The 23291-nt window shown below is 36.5% G+C and overlaps 1 protein-coding gene across 3 annotated transcripts in view; it reads right to left on the bottom strand.

Annotated features, from left to right (window-relative positions):
* The window catches only part of CEP135 (centrosomal protein 135), a 69513-nt gene that overhangs the window by 33506 nt on the left and 12716 nt on the right, over positions 1 to 23291 (bottom strand). For all 3 annotated transcript variants that reach the window (XM_047091319.1, XM_047091320.1, XM_047091321.1), the window contains 7 exons: positions 20225 to 20353; positions 18374 to 18589; positions 14711 to 14776; positions 12436 to 12574; positions 9120 to 9343; positions 3944 to 4096; positions 3038 to 3190 (listed from right to left, as the gene is read on the bottom strand). In XM_047091319.1, the coding sequence (XP_046947275.1) occupies positions 3038 to 3190; positions 3944 to 4096; positions 9120 to 9343; positions 12436 to 12574; positions 14711 to 14776; positions 18374 to 18589; positions 20225 to 20353 (1080 nt within the window). The remainder of the gene's footprint in view (positions 1 to 3037; positions 3191 to 3943; positions 4097 to 9119; positions 9344 to 12435; positions 12575 to 14710; positions 14777 to 18373; positions 18590 to 20224; positions 20354 to 23291) is intronic.

The raw sequence follows: 23291 nt of genomic DNA, 5'->3' as shown, positions 1-23291 counted from the left end.
GAGGAAATGATGTTTAACCTGGCTCTAAAGGATGAATGGGAATTTGCCAGGTGAGGGTACTCAAAGAGATGAACAATTTTTCAATAGCCTATATAGAAAACTGGGGGCAAAAAAAGTCCACTAAGCTTGGAGTCAAGAAAGTGAGGGGTTGGAAATGGGGAGATAAGTTTGGGGAAAAGAAGGCTAGACCTTGAAGTAGGCAAGAGCCAATCACTGAAGTCTTTGAAAACAGTTAACAGATTTAAATAGGAAGTGATGTGATCAGATTTATACCTCTGAAAGATGACTCTAACTTCAGTGTAAAATATAGATTTGAGAGGCTGCTAATACACAACTACAGTTGAGAAAGAATAATGGCCAGAACAGGATGGCAGAGGAGTAATGGAAAGAAGTAGACAGATTGAAGAGAAACTAACGTGAGCTCAGGAGCCAGACTCCATGTGACTTCATAGTTAGGTGATCTTGGGCAAATTATTTAAACTCACTGTAACTCAGAGACCACATCTGTAAGCATTACCTATCTGAAAAGGCAATTGTGAAGATTTACTAAGCGCATGGAAAAAGCACTTAGAACAGAGCTTCCCACATGAAAAGGGCTTAATAAATGTTAAATATTATTTAAGAGGTAGCACAAATAGAACTTGGTGATTGATTGAAGGACAAGAAGAACTTTAAGGGAGAGAGGAGTCAGTGATGATGCCTGGTTTGACATCTGGGTGGGTAGCAGAATAAGAGGAAATTACAAGAGGAAGCTTATGGATTGAGATGATTAGTTTTAAGTAAAAGATCTACTGTAAGCTCATAAATCCTGCCTCCTACAATCTAGAAAGATTCTGGTAATATGAATATCATTTTTTTCTGAGCTTTTAGTACTACTGCATTTTTAAATCCTGTTTTTACATTCCTTGGTCCTTTCAACAAATATGGAAAAGAATAAATCAGTAGCTTGTGCTAAAAGTTGCCATATTGCACAGAAGTTTTCCATTTGGTAGTTTTAACACTTATTTTTATAAGAAAGCACATTCTGGAAGGCAGTATTCCAAAAGATCCCAATTAAAAGTATTGTGTTGGGGTAAAATTTTAACTGAAAATGTATGCAATAAGGACTACCTTTATAATGCTTTGATGTCCTTATTCCTAACTTTAACTACTGATTTCTAAGCATTAATTCAATGATACCTATTGAAAGTAAACTACACAATCCATAATAGTAACAGTAATAGCTATGTTGAGTTCTTACAATGTTCTAAACTCTATTAAGTGCTTTGTGTACATTAACATATTTTTTGGAGATTATAAAAGAAAACATAAAATACTGTGCCTAAACAGGACACCAAAAGCACAAACAACAAAAGAGAAAATACATAAAATGGACTTCATCAAAATTAAAAACTCTTGTGCTTTAAATGGCTTCATTAGAAAATGAGGGGCGCCTGGGTGGCTCAGCTGGTTAAGCAGCCAACTTAGGCTCAGGTCATGATCTCACAGTCTGTGAGTTCGAGCCCCGCGTCGGGCTCTGTGCTGACAGCTCAGAGCCTGGAGCCTGTTTCAGATTCTATGTCTCCCTCTCTCTGACCCTCCCCTGTTCATGCTCTGTCTCTCCCTGTCTCAAAAATAAATAAAACATTTAAAAAAATTTAAAAAAAATTAGAAAATGAAAAGGCAACCCACAGAATGGGGCAGAGTATTAGCAAATCATGTATCTGATAAGGGGCTTGTACTAAAAGTATATAAAATACTCTTATAGTTCAATAACAATGAGATAATAATCCAATGTAAAAATGGACAAAGCATCTGAATAGACATTTCTTCAAAGATGATATACAAATGGCTAAATAAGCACATGAAAAGATGCCTGAAATTATTAGCTATCAAGGAAATGCAAATCAAGACCACAATGGATACTACTTCATGCCCAACCAGCATGATGATAATAAAGAAGACAGATAATAACATGTGTTGGTGAGGATGTGGAGAAATTAGAACTCTTATACAGTGCTGGTGGGAATATAAATGTTACAGTTGCTTTGGAAAACAGCCTGGCAGTTGCTCAAATGGTTATGGTTATCATATGAACCTAGGTATATACTCAAGATCAAATGAAAACCCATATAAACAAAAAGCTGTACATGGATGTTCACAGCATCATTCATAATAGCCAAAATATAGAAACCACACAAATGGAAATTAAAATGTTGTCTGTCTATCCATACAATGGAATATTATTCCACAATAAAAAGGAATAAAGTATTAAAACATATATATGCTACATGAATGAACTTGAAAACATTATGCAAAGTGAGAGAAACCAGAAGATAAAAACCACATACTGAATGATTCAATTTATATGAAATGTTCAGAGTAGGCAAATCCACAGGGACAGAAAGTAGCTTAGTGGTTACCTAGGCCCAAAGAGGCTGGGGGGAAATGGAGAATGGCTGCTAAGGGGTTTACAGTTTCTTTTCGCAAATGCTCTAAAATGGACTGTGGTGATAGGCTTAACAAGTCTGTGAATATACAAAACCACTGAATTTTACATTTTAAATGGGTAAACTGAATGGCATCTGACTATCTCAATAAAGCTGTTTTAACAACAACAAAAAGATAATGTCCCTCCACCTGAGGAACTTCCTACTGAGATCAGAGGTCAGTAATTTTCTATAAAGAACCAGATAATAAATATTTTAGGCTTTGTGGGCCAGTTTCTGTTGCAAATACTCATCTCTGCCACTGCAGCACAATAGAAACCACACAGAATACTATGGTAAATGAATGAGCGTGGTATTCCACTAACGTTGACCAATGATGAAATTTGAATTTCATAGTTTTTGTGTGTCATGAAATACTCTTTTTATAGGACTTAAAAATGTAAAAACCATTCTTAGCACATGGTCATACAAAAATACAATGGTCTGGATTTGGCTCATGTGTCATTGTTTGCCAACCCCCTAAATAAATAATCACTTTACAGGAAAATATCTATAAAGACCTCCTTTTTCTCCATAAATTTCAAAAATAAGTCGATCTTATTACTTACTTTTAACTTTTCTTTTAAAGCTTCTTTTTCTGCCATAATCCTTCTTAAGTCAGATAATGCAAGTTCTTTTTCTTTTTCCATAAGACTAATAATATTATGGGAGGCTGTGGTTTGGGTGGATTCTTGTCTTAGGGCACGTAACTGTTCCTGAGCCTTAAAGAATTAAAAGGTATAAATAAAAAATGCTTTGGATATGCTCCCATGTAAAAAAAAAAAAAACAAAGGCAAACTAAACACATGCTACTTTGCTCTCTTGCCAAATCTAAACAAAATGAGTAAAAGGTATTAAAATAGTAACAACAATAAAAAAAAAACAAAAAGACAAAGAGATTAAGGGGAAATGCAAGCTACAGAATTTTGGAAACCAGACAGCAGGTGGACAATTAGTAATTAAGTAAGCAGACCCAAGAAAGCTGAAATCCAAGCCACGTGGAAAGCCCAGAAATCAATTTGCAACTGCAGATTCTAAAAAAGCTTCAGAAGTAAAAACAGCTTTTTCAACTTGACCTTTTAACTTACATGCCCTTCTCCCTCTCTCAAAGTGGCAGTGAAATTTCATGGGAAATTGACATGGAACGAATATATCCAAATCATGGGTGCTACCCACTGTTTGACAGACTATTAACATGTCTGAATCCCAAGGATAAACTTGGCTCAGAATCAGGCTAAGACCTGTTCTAGGTAATTTTAGAAGAGACTATCTAACAGACCTGACACATAGACTAGAGAAGGAGAATAAATATAGAAGAATAATAGAAATCTCTGCTTTAGGAACAGGATGATAATAATAGATAATTCTAATTATGAAGAAATATCACAAGGTCCATATATTACAGTAATTTAAAAGATTTACACTGGTTCCCTTAAGCTATTCTATAGAATCTGTTGGCTTAATCAATTTCTTACTTCATTATATAAGACACTTAGTTTATCTCTTTCTGCTGTCAACAATTTAACATTGGACTGTATATCCTCCATATGTCTTTCAAATCTTTCCAGCATACGCTGAAGTTCATCTCTTTCTCTTGTGATCAGATGAACTTCTGAGTTGTAATCACCCTGAAACATAATTTAAAAACAGAAGTTATCACTTGTTATAATTATCACCATATGGTTGTCACAGGATGCTGGTAATGACAGTGACTGAATAATGCTAACAGATAAAAGAACACAATTTTTTATCTAAAATGAGAACAGAAGATGAGCGTGCAGGCAGTATTGGGGCAAATCTCCTGGCCTTCAAATGCCTAGGAAGGGACTTCACTGCCAATGATACCACTTGATCAGATCCCATCAGATGCTTCAACTGTCCTTCTCCTGGAGTTGTTTATAATAGTAGTAACTAGGAACTTGTTAGATATGCAAGTTCTGTGGGCCCACCCCAGACAGACTGAATCAGAAACTGTGGGCACAGGGCCCAGTAACTATGGCTCATCAAGCCCTCCAGGTGATTATGCATGCTAACTAACTGTTGGCAACCACTAGTTTACAACCCACTCCAGGGGAGGGACTAGGAGGGTATGTGTGTGCCTATTACCCACTGCAAGTTAACTATTACAGCCTAGCACATTCCCCAGTGTCTTTTTTGTTTGTTTGTTTGTTTGTTTTGTTTTTTTTACTGAATGTAAGATCAATTTCCCAGCCACACCAACCGCCCCACCTGTCCCAGCCCCAACCTATGTGAGGTCTATTTTTGCAATGAGATAAATATAAATATTTCTACCGAGGAGTATACATTAAGGATGTTCACCAAATAAGCAACTACTTCTAACATTTCTAAAACAGGATTATGCCTATTATTCTAGTCCAATGCAAAAGACCCACTATCTTCACTATTGTGGAAAATAAAGGTGATAAATGTCGACCTGGGATCTAAGATATCTTAGCATTTAGGTACTAATTGCAGAAGCCCCACGTAGGGATAATCTGATAATCAGGTACACTGGAAAGCATTCTGATCTATGTCACTCACTATCTACCGTGCACATAACCATGTCCAATGTAGACTTGGTATCTGTAAGTACCCCTAACCTGCCACTTGGAAATAAGTTATCCTTTTGGTTAAACAAGCAAAATCAAGGGATAATGGATGAGATTAACTATCTGGACACTTAAAAGACAAGACATTTTACAGGACAAAAGCAGATTAGGGTTTGAGGGCTTAATTAAGGCTTAGATAAGTGTAAGAGAAACTCTGTAACCTAACCATATCTACATAAAAATATCTTACAGAAAGGAGGTAGTTTACATAGATTTTAAAAAAGGAGAACTCTGTGAATAAAGATTGACAGTTCTGCAGATGTGGTCATTGAGCACTAGAACGAAGCAGAGCTGAGCCTTGTATTGTCCCACTGCACTAGAGCCACAGATGGGGCCACGGCCAACAAAATTCAGCAGGCTAGGGCAAAAGCCCAGAAGTGAGGGGCTCACTCTGCATATCTCTCTGAGCTCTGGGCTTGGCAAAAGTGTTGTTGCTCATCCAGCTTCTCCCCCAAAGCTCAGGTGAAGATCTGGGGTGGGGTAGGAGCTGGGGGTCTGGTTATAAAGAAAGTTGGGACATTAAAAAAAAAAAGATTTTTATTACTGTCTTGGTCTCAGTTTAACGGTGACTTTCTCTAAGGAATCTTCTGATTCTCCAATCTAAAATTTTTTATTTATTTATATTATTATTTTTATTTTAGAGAGAGAGACAGTATGAGCAGGGGAGAGGTGCAGAGGGAGAAAGAGAGAGAATCTTAAGCAGGCTCTACGCTCAGCATGGAGGCCAACATGGGGCTTAATCCCACAACCCTGGGATCATGACCTCAGCTGAAATGAAGAGTCAGTCAGAGTCTCAACTGACTAGGCCATCCAAGTGCCCCTCCAATCTAATTTAGATCTCCCTGTATGTATTCTCAGACCATTATGAAACCTTCTTGTATCTTTTCTTCACTAACACTATAAATGAGCTTATAAAGTTATTAATATGATTATGTGTTTAAAGTACATCTTTACCATTAAAATGTAAGCTCTGTGAAGGACATAGTAGGTATCTGGTTTTACTCACCATAACTTCAGTGCCTACCATGGTACCAGGTAAAATGTATAAATTCTCTGACATTAGTGACTGGCCTTCTCCCCCTCCCACAAATTTTTTATTTAAATTCTAATTAGTTAACATATAGTGTAATATAGGTTTCAGGAGTAGAATTCAGTGATTCATCACTTACATGTGACACCCCGTGCACATCACAAGTGCCCTCCTTAATACCCATCACCCATTTAGCCCATCTCCCATCCACTTCCTTCCATCAACCCTCACTTTGTTCTCTATTGTTAAGAGTCTTTTATGGTTTGCTTCCCTCTCCTTTTTTCTCCTTCCCATATATTCATCTGTTTTATTCCCTAAATTCCACATATGAGTGAAATCATATGGTATTTGTCTTTCTCTGACTTATTTCACTTAGCATAATACACTCTAGCTCCATCCATGTTGTTGCAAATGGCAAGATTTCATTCTTTTTGATGGCCAAGTAATATTCCTGTGTGTGTGTGTGTGTGTGTGTGTGTGTGTGCGCGCGTGCACACGCGTGTGTATACATCTTTATCCACTCATTTGACTGGCCTTCTTAAGCAGGAACTCTAGCTCTTTTCTAAATATATCCTGTATGGACATAAATATGCAGGTATTTATATTTGTGTTCATAAATGTTAATAACGCCCTTATACCACTCCATCATTCCTAACACACACATACACAAGCTCATACACACACATGGAAAATACTAAATGCTACGAGCATACGAATTATGTCTTCTTTATCTCATGTCCAGTGTTTAATTCATAGCTGGCACTCAGTATGTGTCTGCTCAACTGAACCGAACTTTGTATCTAGACCTGATGTACTTCCCCACTTTGTAAAGCAGGAAACAGGGGTTCCATGAAGTGAGGGAACTTATCCAAGGTCATAAAGACAGTCTGTAGAGTTGTAACTTCTATCAGGCCTCCAACTCTAAAGCCCTTTCCACTACCAATATACTCAAAACTCACAATTGGAACCATAGTGAGTACAAGGTGAGAGGAGGCAGTGCCCACCCTGCAGACAGCAGAGAATCAACAGGTGTATTTTTGACAAAGATCACTGATATTAAAAATAGCAATTTTTTCCCAAGTTACCGCAATCCCAAGAAACTGTGCCTAACAGTGAGCCATAAAGCAGGAGTTGAAAACTCAAAGCTTGTACCAAATCCAGCTTTAGTGAGGTCTTTGTTGTTTGCCATGTGGTTTCTAAACATGTTGAAAATACCCAAGTTGGGGCGCCTGGGTGGCGCAGTTGGTTAAGTGTCCGACTTCAGCCAGGTCACGATCTCACGGTCCGTGGGTTCGAGCCCCGCGTCGGGCTCTGGGCTGATGGCTCAGAGCCTGGAGCCTGTTTCCGATTCTGTGTCTCCCTCTCTCTCTGCCCCTCCCCCGTTCATGCTCTGTCTCTCTCTGTCCCAAAAAAATAAATAAACGTTGAAAAAAAAAAAAAAATTAAAAGAAAATACCCAAGTTGAGGTGCAGATGCACAGAACTGTGCATCACAACTGTTTTATCCTCCTCCCATTTTACTCACATACACACCCACAATTCCCTACCATTCTTGCAACTTATTATTAGAATTCCAAAATGCTCTGAATACTCTACTTTAGAAAATGGATTCTTTATCTGAGTCAGTTAACACTAGAATATTTTAAGAAAATAAGTTGAAGGTGATAAAAGTCTCTCCTAAACCAGTATCTCTTGTTTTTCAATTGTGAATCCCTATCAAGGAGTTAATTAAATCAAATAATTATGTTAAAAGCCTTCAGATATTTTCCTACTCAGTTTTATTTAATAAATGCTTGATTAAACTAATCAACAATTTGCAGGAAGATTCTCCTACATAATGAAGGTGATCAATTCAGTGATTTATTTTTTCTGAGTCCTAAGTATATATGGGGCTTAAAAAGCAACTCAGTAAACACATAAATTAACTTACAGTGTTTTCCCACCAGTTCCCTCTACTTGTACCAGATAACATAGAATAGTGTTTCTACTGACACCAGTAAATCAAATTCAGCCATTAGCCAATAAGGTTAAAAAACAGAGTCTAATCATAAAACAACCCAAAACCATTCAACAACAGACACAGGATCTTCAAGAAAAAGATGATGAAACAAGTAAATTCAGCCAAGTCTGAATTTTTTTAACCTATTATCTTCATGTATATGTCACAGTGACTTGATATTTTTAAACATTTGAAATGAAATGTTTTGAGTTTTAACTTTAATCCCAACTTCCCCTAATTTTATCTAGTGTGTAAATAATGTTAGAATCATAAGCCTCCAGGACTCCTATAGCTCTAAAGCTTAAAACAAAAACAAACAAAAAAAAAAAACAATGAAGAATTCAAATTATACTCATGAAACACTGAAAATAACTGAGACCTAAAAGAGAGATACACAATTTTAACCTCTCATGAAACATGGTTAACTTTACCTAGTTTTAGACTAGCAACTTGTAAATGTGGTTGTAGTAGACAAATGGGATGATCTGCCCCACACTTATTCCCACCCTCTACCTTGTCCTGCTACATGGTTAACATGGAAGATGTCTGGTGTGTACAACGTGACCCACCTTCCTGACTGGTCCAAGGCTGGGAATAGTATGAAGCCATGTTGTCTGCCATGTGGACAAAGCCACTTTGCTTTGAGAAAGAAAATGCAGCTGATAACAAGAGTAAAGGATAGAAAGAAAGGAAATGTCCAGTAGCATGAATTACTGGTTCCAGTTTCTGGAAGCCCAGATGTCCATGCACTTACCCTACACCCTTAATGAACTATTCAATCTTTCCTTAATTTCCAAAAATCAGTACATTATACTTTGTTCTTAAGTAGTTTTCCTAATAAATGCAGTGTCCCTACAGGATATAGGTCATGTAAGAAAATAAGAACCAAAATTAAGAAAAACTTTTAAAAAGCAAGTGTGAATAAAGTTATATTTAATACAATAATAACACCAGAAAAGCTGGCTCATAAAAATTCACTCTTGCCTATTAATCATCTTTAAAAAGAGGTATTACCTTTTCTAGTGTTTTAAATATTGGAATTTTTTCACGTGTAGAATGATTTGTAGAACAAGATCTTCGCTGTATTATATGTTGGAGTCTTTCCAGCTCTTTCTTATAAAAATCTCGTTCTTCTTCTATACCTTTCAGAAACGTATCTAAACGAGAGGGTGACTTGTCTCGACGTTTTATTCCGTGTTCTAGCCTCATCCTTTCAACTTCCAGAGTAAGTTCTCTTTCTGTAAGTTCAAGCAGTTAAATATTAAAACAGTGTTGGATATAAATTGTACAATTAGCCAAATAAATTATTTGAATAAGTTTTAGAATACAAGCTACTAAAAATCATTAATCTTTGTATATCACCTGGTGCTCATCATGACAAGTGCACTCCTTAATCGTCATCACCTATTTCACCCATTCTCCAACCCACCTCCTCTCTGGTAACCATCAGTTTGTTTCTTTTTTCTTTCTTTAAAGATTTTACTTTTAAGTAATCTCTACACCCAACATGGCAATTGAACTCACAACCTCAAGATCAAGAGTTGCATGCTCTTCTGACTGAGCCACTCAGGCGCCCCAAGAGTCTGTTTCTTGGTTTGCCTCTCTTTTTCCCTTTGCTCATTTGTTTTATTTCTTAAATTCCACATATGAATGAAATCATATGGTATTTGTTTTTCTGACTTATTTCACTTAATACTCTCTAGCTCCACCCATGTTGTTGTAAACAGCAAGATTTCATTCTTTTTTATGGCTAATATTCCATTGTATAGATATACCACCTCGTCTTCATCCATTCACCAGTCGATGGGCATTTGGGTTCTGTCCATAATTTGGTTATTATAGTAATGCTGCTATAAACATTGGGGTACATGTATCCCTTTGAGTATTTTTGTATTCTCTGGGTAAATACTTAGTAGCATGATTGCTGGATTATAAGGTAGTTCTATTTTTAACTGTTGAGGAAACTCCATACTATTTTCCAGTGGCTGTACCAGTTTGCATTCCCACCAACAGTGCAAGAAGATTCCCCTTTCTCCACATCCTCGCCAGCCCCCGTTGTTTCTTGTGTTGTTGATTTCAGCTATTCTGACAGGTGTGAGATGATATCTCATTGTAGTTTTGATTTGCATTTTCTTGATGGTAAGTGATGATGAGCATCTTTTTTCTTTTTTTAAAAGTTTTAGAGAAAGAGACAGAGAGAAGAGTGCATGCACATGGGGGAGGGACAGAGATAAGAGAGAGAGAGAATCCCAAGCAGGCTCCACAATGTCAGTGCAGAGCCTGATGTGGAGCTCAAACCCATGAACCATGAGATCATGTCCTGAGCCAAAGTCAGACAGACACTTAACCGACTGAGCCACCCAGGCACTCCTGATGAGCATCTTTTCATGTGTCTGTCTGCCATCTGTATGTCTTCTTTGGAAAAATGTCTATTCCTGTCTTCTACCCACTTTTTAACTGGATTATTTGGTTTTGGGTGTTGAGTTCAGTCAATTCTTAATATATTTTGAGTACTAACTCTATCAGATATGTCATTTGCAAATATCTTCTATTCCACAGGTTGCCTTTTAGTTTTGTTGACTGTTTCCTTTGCTATGCAGAAGCTTTTTATTTTGATGTAATCCCAATAGTTTATTTTTTCTTTTACTTCGCTTGCCTCAGGAGACATATCAGGGTGAGCATGTTTAAATGCCAATGGACAAAAACAGAACAAACTAAAATTATGGAAAGGAGACTATTAATATGCAAAGTTTTAAAATTAGAGATCCAGAGAACAGATGGAGGCAGTGGCCTTTCCTAAGAGGGACATACTTCCACAGTAACATGAAGGAAGATAATGACAGACAGTTTAAGATCTGGGGACAGAAAACTGACAGAAGGCTTCCCTGATGGCTTCCATTCTCTTAGGGAACCTGAAGATTGCCTACTCAAAATGGGAAGTGGAATGAGAGTCACAGCCTTATTGAGAATGGAAAACATTTGAAATGTTCTCTGCAGAGAGTAGGAAATCAAGTGGTAAGAAATACAGAGTGAGATTTCCATACATCATTGAGTGCGCAGCTGAGATTCAGGACCATCTAATTTACAGTGCTATTGATGCGTCTGGTGCATACACATGCAGTGGTTAACTGTTCATGTGTAAATGTGTAGAGGGTAAATATTTTGGTTGACTTGTGCCTGGATTTTTGGCAGGGGGGGGTGCATTCACAACAGAGAAATAGGGGGTTTCATGTATTTGAAAGATCACACTGAAATGACAGGTCATGGCTAGCTATAAAAGAAAGTAAACTGCAAACTTCTGTATATAGATCTAAGCACTTTAATGTATTAACCCATTTAATCCTCACAACAATCTTTTGGGTAGGTACCATCATTAACACCACAGACAGGGAAACTAAGGCATAGAGAGGTTAAGTAATGTGCTCAAGGCTTACAGCCAGTAAGGAGAGAAGGGGTCAAATAGATTATCCACTTGGATGCTAAAGAGCCTAGGATATAGCCTCTTCTTAATATAGCACACTGGCTTTCTTTTACTTTCCAAGACACATGGAGTTTGAGGGCATCAGGCTTCTGCTCTTGCCATTCCTTCTGCCTGGGAAACTCTGCCCCAAATTTTCATCTGGCTGGTGTCTTGTCTCTGAGACCTTGGGCCAGTCAATTTCTAGCATATCTCCCCCTATTTTATTACCCCTTATCATCTCAAACTGGCTTTTTCATTTATGTGCTACTAACAAAGGCTCCACAAGAGCAGGAACCTTGTATATTTTGTTCACTACGATCATATACCCAGTACCTGAGACAGCCTGGCACACAACAAGCTCATAAACATTTTGAATGAATGGGTGAGTGGATGAATTCTTAGGTGTTTCCTAAACCAACTCATTTAGTGCTGTTACCCTACTGAGAGAGAGAGAGAGAGAGAGAGAGAGAGAGAGAGAGAGAGAGAAGAGAATGAATGTGTTCTTTCAAGTGATACAAGTATATTTCCTTATAAAGATTCTGCCCTTCAATTTTTCACTATTTCAGAAGTTTTCCTCTTAGTCTTAATTAATTCTATAATCTGCCTCAAAGAAGGACATACTTCTACTGGAAAATATTCAAGCAGGGTTCCTTGTGCCAACTAGTCAAAAATATAAAAGAATCCTGTAAGGTTGTTGAGGGACAGAGATTTTTCACTGTATTTACAGCACTTAGTATGGTTTCTGGTATATAACAAGCACTCCACAAATATTCATTGAATGAATGAAAGAAAGATAATCTACTAAGAAAAAATAATGCCTCAGGAGGAAATCACAATCACTTTTTAAGTTATTAACATTTTATATTTTACCTGTAACTGCAAAACTTTCCATTTTTTTGTTAAGTCTTTGCTTTTCTTGTTCAAGCTGATGAACAACAGTTTCCAGGTCTGATTTTATAAGGAGTTCATCACTCAGTCTCTCCTTTTCTTTATGGCATAAGTTTAATTCCTGCAAAATTTAATACTATAATTAAGATTTCTAACAACCTTATAAAATATCATAGCACTTAAAATAAATATTTAGTAGTACCTTAAATTAAGAGTAACTGACATACACACAGACACACATTTTCAGTTAGTCAAGTATACGGTTTCAACTAGAGTTAACTGTCAATTGTAGCTAAAAGGATCATAAAACCCAAATGTCAATAGTGCTCCTTTCTGAGAGTTATTAAATTTTGTTTTCATTTGCTCAGCATACTGTCCTACTTTTTAAAATGAATAAAAAGTTTTAAAACTTTATTTTTAAAGGAAGGCAGAACAAAGACACAGTGCTCTAAGACTATCATATGTCTCAGTAATTATGCTGGTCATTCTCTTTGCCTCATCTGCACAGTGGGGATAAGATCAGTACCTGGACACCAAAGATTCACTTGTGAGGATGGAACTAAGGCTATGAAGCACTCTGCACAGTGTCTAGCACATGGAAAATGCTTAATAAATGTTAGCTATTAATTTCATTAATATTTACCTTAAAAATATATAATATAGCACTAATGGAAAAAATAAAAAAGGTCAGAAAATAACTACAGCATCTTACTGTCAGCCAATACTACTGAAACTTGGTCAGAATTCTCAGACAAGCATTATGAATCACATTTGACTGTTTATAGTGTATATACAACAGTAGTGAACAAAAGCAAAAATCTCTGCATGACACTGTTAGTAAAAAATCACCAAAACATCCACTTTCTGTTTATTGACTTCATGGGAGAATTTCACAGTATCTTTGAGATTTAAGAGTAGACAACATCTAGCAGGTTTAGTTAATTCAATTATTCAGTATTGACTTAAATACCTGTAGTTGAATAAAAGGGAAGCCACTGCAATTCACAGTGAGTACATAAAAATCAACAAGTATTCAAGCACCTACAATGTGCCAGCATATCACAATGGCTCCATGGGGGGTGGGGTGAGAGGGGAGTTTCATTTTCTAATTTGCTTTAAGCCACCAGAACATTGCTGCTACACTGTATATATGAGAAATATGTGTCTGTATGTATATATACGTGTGTGTGTGTGTGTGTATATGTATATACATATGAATATGTGTATATGTGTATATATACATGTGTATATATACATGTGTATATATACATATACACACATATACATATAAAAGAGTATATAGAATGAAAAAACTTGGATTAGTCTCAGTTTCTAATCTTAGCAGAAACTCATCCCATTTAATGGCTATTTAAAAAAATCCCCAATCATCTTTTGGGTGACCACCCAGGACCTTCCACCTGTAAGCAAGACATTCTGTCCGTTCTGGACTACAGAACTTTATGCTATTTCTGGGTTTATGTTGGGATGATTACTACTTTTTTCATTTGAAGACTACCAGAACAAATAATATCTAGGAAAATGGTTTATAATACTAAACAAAGCTTTTTAAAAGAGGACTGAGTGTTTTTGTTTAAAATTTTATTTTTAAGTAATCTCTGCACCCAAACCAGGGCTCAAACTCATAGCCCCACAATCAAGAGTCGCATGCTCCACTGACTGAGCCAGCCAGGTACCCCAAGACTGAGTACTTTAATAAAAGTCAACAATGTTTAAAGTAATTATCAATTTCTAGTCTTAATATTACTAAACTGACAAGTCCTGAAGTAGTTAAAAGAGTATTCCTAACAGGTTTTCCAAATTTGAATTTAACTTGCAATCTACTATATATGAAATTAAAGAATTACAAAAATATAAACAAAATTAAATATATCCATTCAAAAGAATATGACTCAGCCATAAAAAGGAAGTACTTGCTACAAGCATGAACCTTGAAAACACTGTGCTAACTGAAGGAAGCCAAACACAAATGGCCATATATTGTATGATTCCACTTATATAAACTGTCCAGAATAGGCAAATCTATAGAAATAGAGGTAGATTCGTAGTTACCAGAGGTTGAACAGAGGAAAATGGGAGTGACTGCTAATGGGTATGACATTTCTTTTTGGAGTGATGAAAATGTTGTTACTAGAGTGAATATAATGTGTAAATTACATCTCAATGAAAAAAATATATGCAATATAAAGCACACAAATTTTATTACCAAAAGTTCTGGCAATTCAACATAACTACTTACCAGTTGAAGTTTCACCATTGTTTCTTCAAGATCCCGCATTTCAGAAAGCTTTCTTTTAATCTCTTTCTAGGAATAAAAAACTTACTAAGTACAGACCTGAAAGTCAAGAATACTTATCACTAAGTCACACTGCAAATAAGACTGTCATTTCTCAAGTAGTCATCCTTCTCACCAGGGAGATTTAGCTGTTTGTTGTTGTTTTGTTTTAAAGTTTATTTATTTTGAGAGAGAGAGAGAGAGAGAGAGAGAGAGAGAGAGAGAGAGAGAATTCCAAGCTGACTCCACGCTGTCAGCACAGCACAGCATCTGACACAGGGCTTTTATCTCACTAATCATGAGATCATCACTTGAGCCAAAATCAAGAGTCAAAGGCTTAACCGACTGAACCACTCAATGTGCCCAGAGGCTTTAGCTGTTTTACTTTTTTTTTCAATTTTTTTAACATTTATTTATTTTTGAGAGACAGAGAGAGGGTGAGCAGGGGAGGGGCAGAGAGAGAGGGAGACAGAGAATCCGAAGCAGGCTCCAGACTCTGAGCTGTCAGCACAGAGCCCGATGCAGGACTTGAACCTGTGAACCAAACTGAGATCATGACCTGAGACAAAGTCAGACGTTTAACTGACTGAGCCACCCAGGCGCCCCGAGGCTCTAGCCGTTTTAAGCCTCAATTTCAGTGAAGAGGAGACAACATTCAGGCTTCTCTTTAATTTCTTGGTATCCTGAATGCTTACAGGGAGCCATTTATAACATCTAAAACAAGACGACCACTTAAAAAATATTTTGCCTACATGCTTGTAGGGTCTTCCTTGAACCGTAATTTTTGGGTTCTTTTATGGCACCATCATTTCCTAATTTTCCTATCTTTCCACCTGCAACTACCAACGAGAGCGAGAGCACTGAATGCCAATGTTAAAATATTTTGACCCAAAAGGAATCTTTTGTGAGCCAAGCTATCATTCTTGACCAATGCCAATGGGACCTGAGAAGCTATATTCAGTATGTTGTGTGCATGAGCATAGAAGATGCAAAAGGAGGTAGAAAGAGAGGAATGAGATACAGGACTGTTGCAATGAAACATGAATCACAAAAACAAAATTAAAACTACACCATATTCTTCATTTTCTAAGTTTATTTTTTTTTAGTAATTTCTACACCCAATGTGGGGCTCAAACTCATGATCTGGAGATCAAGAGTCACGGGCTCTTCCAACTGGGCCAGACAGGAGCCCCTATAGTCTTCATTTTCAAGACTCTTTTGGAAATTCTGGGTCCCTTGAGATTTTATAATTTTATAATCTTTTTCTGTTTCCATAAAAAAAAAATGCCATTGGGATTTGGATAGGGATTGTACTGAATCTGTAGACTGCTTTGGGTACTAAGTCCTCCGATCCATGAACATAAGATGTCTTTCCATTTATTTCTGTCTTCTTTGATTCTTTTCAGCAATGTTTTTTACCTTCTCAGGTAAGTTTATTCCTAAGTATTTTATTCTTTCTGATGATATTGCAAATGAGATTATTTTATTAATTTCCTTTTGGATTTTAATTATTGGCATATCAAAACACACCTGATTTTTGTGCGTTTTGTATCCTGCAACTTTGTTGAATTTATTAGTTCAAGTTTTTGTGAAATCTTTAGGATTTTCTACATATAAGATCATGTCACACAGAAACATAATTTTATTTCTTTCTTTCCAATTTGGATGCCTTTTCTTTCTCTTACCTAACTGCTTTGGCTAGTACTACATTGAACAGAACTGGTGAGAATAGGCATCCTTGCCTTGTTCCTGATCCTAGAGGAAAAGCTTCCAATCTTCACCACAGGGTATGACATGAACTGTGGGCTTTTCATATATGGCCTTCATTATGTTGAAGTATGTTCCTTTTAATCTACTAATTAGTGGATATGACACTGCATAAAATTGACTCAGTGATGTAGCGTACTGGTCCTCAAACTAGATTATATACCCATTCCTGAGGTAACATGAAGACTTCCCAAGTATTATGTAAAACTACTGTATACATGTAGTTTTAGTGTATCCATATCTGGATATACAATCCTTTTCAAGAATTATCTACCTGACAACCTGCATGTGGTCTAGGTATCTCATGAGTTCTCCTCTCCCACTTTTCCTCTCAACTGTTTTTCTCCCACTATTTTTTAAAATTTTATTTATTTATTTTGAGAGATAGAGAACTTACATGCATATGCACAAGTGGGAAGGGCAGAGAGAGTGAGAGAGCGAGACAGAGAACCCTAAGCAGGCTCCGCATTGCCAGCACAGAGCCCAAAGCAGGGCTCGAACTCACAAACTGTGAGATCATGACCTGTGCCAAAACCAAACAGTTGGACACTTAACTGACTGAACCACCCAGACACCCTCTCTCCCACTTTTTAAAGCAAAAGGATGCATCTAATATCACACTGTCTCAAAATATGAAAAACTTTTGAAGCATCAGGCAAAAAGATAATCTGAAATTTATAAAAGATACATATTTATTAAGATATGTACTAATAAGACATATCTTATTAAGACATGTATTTCCAATAAAATTTTACTTTTTGATTTAGTATGTATTTATCAACATTTGTTTGTATTTGTCACTCTGATCCATTGATTACTGATAATTATAATGATAGCACTATTTGGAGGAAAATGTTAACACTTTGAACCTTGTAGTCAAAGAACACTTTTAAAAATAAAAAATGTCGGGGCGCCTGGGTGGCGCAGTCGGTTAAGCGTCCGACTTCAGCCAGGTCACGATCTCGCGGTCTGTGAGTTCGAGCCCCGCGTCGGGCTCTGGGCTGATGGCTCGGAGCCTGGAGCCTGTTTCCGATTCTGTGTCTCCCTCTCTCTCTGCCCCTCCCCCGTTCATGCTCTGTCTCTCTCTGTCCCAAAAATAAATAAACGTTGAAAAAAAAAAAAAAAGATAAAAAAAAAATAAAAAATGTCAATAAATAAAATCTTTCAATTCATGTATTTTTTTATTACAGAGATGTTTGATAGGGTGATCACGAAAAGATATTCAAGCATAAATATGTTAAAAGAGGATAAAACTGGAGATTTCAAGAAGAAAGGGACATTTAGATTCTACTAGCTATATTTAAAAGAACAATGTAACAGTTTTAAGAGATCGGTAGGTTGGAAATTACATCCTTTGTATCTATTTAATCTGTTTATTAATTACTATTTTTAAAGATTTTATTTTTAAGTAATCTCTACACCCAATGTGGGGCTTGAACTCACAACCCTGAGATCAAGAGTTGCATGCTCTTCCACTGCACCAGCCAGCTGCCCCCTTTCGTATTTATTTAAACTTAAAGATGAAAAATGTTAGCTACCAACTTAAAATGTGCAAGGATATACACTGTTCAAAAAATACTTTTAAAGGGTTCATGAGCACAAAATGACATAGAGGACAAACTTCCAAAGCTCACTCACAACACAGAGATAAAAGAACAGAGATGAAAATCTTGAACGAAAAAAGGACAGTCTGGAGAGCTAGCCTGAGAAAAAGCGTGTTTCAGAAACACACCCAAATTTAAACAGCAGAAAAACCTGAATTACAAAACAACCAAACCAAAAGACCCAATCAGATATCAAAGGGCTTAAGCTCACTATGTTCTAGAAGAATTAAGAAACGCTCCCACAACCTAGACATACCTTTGCTTCCCCAAGTTCTTTATCAGCAGTCTCAAGCACTTCTTCTTTATGTCTTTCCAACTGCTGTGCTAACTGGTCTATTTCGGTTAATTCTTGGCAGAGTTTTTCATTTTTGTTACTTAAATTAACAACTTCAGTAGTTACGGTTTCCTTGGTTTCCATAAGCTCCTGTATATGCTTCTCCAGGTCTTTATTAGCTTGCTGAAGAAAGTCAACCTAAATTGAATTTGTAATTAACAGGTATATGAATTGGAAAATTATCCTAAATACTCAACTTTCAAAATACTTCAAAATACTCTATTTTTTAAAATACTGAAAATTAAACCAGAGGTATTTTACATTTGCAATCTTACACTGTTGATTCACAAAACTGACAATGTGTGGTTTAACAAAAATATATAGCCATTGGCATTCAACTTTTAAGCATGGAAAGAAAAGTAAAAAATTTGTGTGAACTTTTTCCCAACAGAGAGTTCTACCATTATGACAAGAATATCACTACAATGATAATATCGCTCTGGACTGTGCTGTCCAATATAGTAGCCACCAGCACCCACATGTGCATACTGTAGAGCTAGTCCAAACTGAGGTGTGCTATAAATGTAAAACATACGCAAGATTTCAAAGACTTGGTACAAAAAAGAAAAAAAGGAAAATATGTCAACATCAACATTTTACAACAATTACACACTGCAATTATATTTTGGATATACTGAGGTAAATACATTATTAAAATTAATTTCATCTGTTTCTTTTTTATTTTATTTTAATCTGGTTACTAGAAAATTAAAAAAAAAATTTTTAATGTTTATTTTTGAGAGACACACAGACAGAATGCAAGCAGAGGAGGGGCAGAGAGAGAGAGGGAGACCCAGAATCCGAAGCAGGCTCCAGGCTCTGAGCTGTCAGCACAGAGCCTGACATAGGATTCGAACCCATGGACCATGAGATCATGACCTGAGCTGAAGCTGGATGCTTAAACCAACTGAGCCACCCAGGTGCTCCCAGAAAATTTTAAATTACATATGTGGCTCATATCATATTTGTATTGGACAGCACTGCTCTAGGGCTACTATTGATATTCGTGACTTACTATTCTGGTTCTGGTCCAGTCAGCAATGACATGTCTAAATTTCTAAAGGTGATGTAACATGCTTTATGGAACTCTCCTGTTCTTTTACTCCTAGGTCAGACACATGGCAAGGGAATCAATTACATGTTTAATTTTTTGGATTTCTTTCTACAAATCTTTTTGATATTATAAAAGAAATACAAAAACTTTGAAAACAAAGAAAATAAAAAAGAATATCTCATCACACAAAGATAAGCTGTTCGTATATTTTAGTGTATTCTCTTCCAGTGTTTTCTCTAAGTTCATACGCACATTTTTAAAAAGCAAACTGAAGATCCCATTGTGTCTACGGTTTATTCTCCTCCTCTAATTTTTTTTTAATGTTTATTTATTTTGAGAGAACGAGAGAGTGTGCTAGCTGGGGAAGGGCAGAGAGAGAGGGAGAGAGAAAGAATCCCAAGCAGGTTCAAACTTACGAACCATGAGATCATGACCTGAGCTGAAATCAAGAGTCAGATGCTTAACCAACTGAGCCACTCAGGTACCCCTATTCTCCTTTTAAATATTTAACATTATGGTGTATATATCTTTCTGCCTCGTTAACTATCTTTTTAAAACATGATTTTTCAATAGTTGCATCCTATTTCTGGATAGTTTGGCTCTATCAAATTTTTCCCACTGTATAACTGGTAAACAACTGTTACTTTTACAAATCAATGAACTGTTACAAACACTTAACGATTGTATATACTCGGTGAAATAATTATAAATGTCATTACCTGAACATTTAAATGAGCAATAAGCTTTTCATTGGTTTTGTTTCTAGTCTCCAGAGAAAGGACATCAGGGGAACGGCCACTGTCCAATGCAACTGATAGTCGTTCTATCTCTCGTTCTCTTAGCTCAATCTGAAGACATAAAGTCACGCTATAATTTTAAAAAATTTGCTTTAAACTGAAATAATTAACACTGGACACTTACTTGGATATACTTCCATTTCTCTTATGCTTCACAATGTATATAAGAGATTAACACTCATACATGTATCCACACCAATATGGCATTATAAAATGCATACACACAGAGCAAAAATAAACAGAGAAAAATGTCAAAATAAGAATGTCAACAAAGTTTTCGTAAGTATTTCTATTGAATAATTTTTCCTAATTAATTTTAATTTTTTGGTTTTTCCCCCCCTCCTCCAAGATTAGGCAATATTGATATAAAAAGAAATGATTGAGTACTAGAATGGAGTCTGAGTGACTTCAGTGCCTAGTGGAATAAATGTAGAATAAATGAATAAATGTAGAACAGAAAGAATTACTACTGAAACTCAATATTAAAAAGGATAGGAAGTTGGGGTGAATTTAATTATTATTTAGAAAACAACACACACAAAATCACAGAGATCACTATCAACCACGAAATCACACTTACATGCATGAATTTGGAAAAATGGATGTACACATTTGCAGTGTTTTTTCAAAAACACTGAAAGCTAAAACCAAGCACTCAATTCAACAATATTGAGCACAATTCTAGGTATATGAAGATGAATAAAACATGATTTCTAACTTTCAGGAACACAGCTTTACCAAGAAAACTAGCAAGTAAGTCAATAATTGCTGTAGTATGTTGTTCAGTGGTAGAATAAATAGATATATGACACCAAAGTGATTAAGGGAATAAACCGATTTACTCTCCATGATATACCCATATGCCTATGGAAATTAGTGAAGGCTTTATCAAATACATATGCCCAAAAAGGTTATAAATTATGCTATGAAGAGAAAGAAGAAAGGAGGAATGTTCCAGGTAGTGACACAGAAACATAAAGCCACATGGTATGATTGAAGGAGCAGAAATGGCTCGGTAAGACTGAATATACAAGGGAACTTATGGTTGGGTCTGAAGAATCAGTCAGGAACTAATTATGATTAAGTACTGAATACTTTGCTAAGGAGAAAGATTGCTCTGCACTAAAAGATGAGTAAGAATAAAATCAGAGGTAGGGAGACCTATTGGAGGAATGAATGAGAGATGAATAAGGTTTAAAATAGAACAGTGAGATGAGCAGAAGAAGTAAGTTTACAAAGCACATAGAAGTGACAGAATTTGGTGAGTGGTATGTGAAGGGAAGAGAAGGAGATCTAGAAAGACTACAGAATATTGGCTTGGGCAGATGGTGATGCCACCAACGAACATAGAGAATATAGGGGAAAAAAAACAAGAGTTGAGGCAGAAGATAACAAGTTCAGTACCAGGCATATGGTACAAACAGCTTTCATCCAAGTGGAAATGCCCAGTATAAAATTGAACATACGGGTCTGGACCTCTGCAGAGATTTGAGCCAGAAAGACTGGGAAGTCATCAACATACAGAGAATATTTTAAGAGAGTAAATGAGACCTTCTGAGAAAATATACAGGGAAAGGAGTCAAAGACAGAATCCTGAAAAACAGTAATATTTCAGGGAAAGGGCAGAGGGAAAAAGCAAAAAAGAAATTATAAGAGATTTTTAAAAAAGGGGAAACTGAAAGAAAATGAGTCATGGGATGGTTTCAAAGAGAAATTATCAATAATGCCAAATACTATAAAGGGGTCAAGGAAATGGAGACTAAAAGTATCCTTTTGGATCTAGCAATTAACGTCACTGATGTCATTACTAAACCCATTTATGTAATGGGAAGCAGAAGCCAGAAGGCAACAGGAGAGCCAGAGGTGAAGAAGTAGAGACAGAAGAGTAAGATACTCTTTAGAGAAGTTTACATGAGGGAGGAGAGAGCATTAGCAAGAGGGGCATTAACAAGAGGGGCTTTAGCAAGAGTTAAATAAAGGAGATCTTTTTTCAAAAATTTTTATTATTATTAATGTTTAAGTTATTTATTTTGAGGGACAGAAAGAGCATGAGTGGGCAGGGGCAGAGAGAGAGAGGGAGAAACAGAATCCCAAGCAGGCTCTGCACTGCTAGTGCAGAGCCCAATGTGGAGCTCAAACTCACAAACCAGGAGATCATGACCTTAGTCAAAATCAAGAGTTGGACACTTAACCAACTGAGCCACTCAGGCACCTCTAAAAAAGATCTTTTTAAGGGATGTTAGCAATGACCATGATAGCACCTCCTTCTAGGACTGTTAGGAAGATTTAAAGCATTACTAGTTATAAAGTGGCCATATATGAGTTTGTTTAAAAAAAAAAAAAAAGAAAAGAAAAAGAAAAATCGATTAAAGCAAGTAAGAAGGGAGGGAATAGAGCCACACACACAGGTAGAACAGGAAGAACACCACACTACTCATTAAGTCTGGAGAGCCTGAGTGTGAACGCTGATGATTTTATTTTTTAAAAGTGTTTATTTATTTATTTTTTGGTGGGGGGGGGAGAAAATGTGAGCAGGGAGGGGCAGAAATAGAGAATTCTAAGCAGGTTCCACGCTATCAGCACAGAGCCCAATGCGGGGTTCAAACCCAGAAACTGTGACGTCATGACCTGAGCTGAAATCAAGAGTTGGACACTAAATCAACTGAGCCACCCAGGTGCCCTAACATTGTTAAATTTAAATGTAGAGATAGGAAGTTGAGACAAGGTGGTATCTTGACAACAAGGGTATTTATTATAGGTTGGTGAAAGAGCTTGAGGAGAACAGCAACATTTGGAACATAGACTGAGAAAAATAGAACAAACTCAAGCAAAAAAAAAAAAAAAAAAAAAGAAGACAGGCAGCTGAGTGGATTCAACTAAGATTGATAACCACAATAAATTGATGGTTTCAATCAAAATGGTCGGGCTATTTTCTCCAAACACCTCAGCCACCTCACAAAGATGGTAAAGACTAGTCAGCTTATGTTCA

The sequence above is a fragment of the Lynx rufus genome, unplaced genomic scaffold, assembly GCF_022079265.1.
Source record: "Lynx rufus isolate CCGP_SWC_20201006 ecotype Redwood Valley unplaced genomic scaffold, mLynRuf1.p SCAF_3, whole genome shotgun sequence".
Lineage (NCBI taxonomy): Eukaryota > Metazoa > Chordata > Mammalia > Carnivora > Felidae > Lynx > Lynx rufus.
The sequence above is the reverse complement of the archived record's forward strand: the minus strand, read 5'-3'. Positions and strand labels throughout refer to the sequence as shown.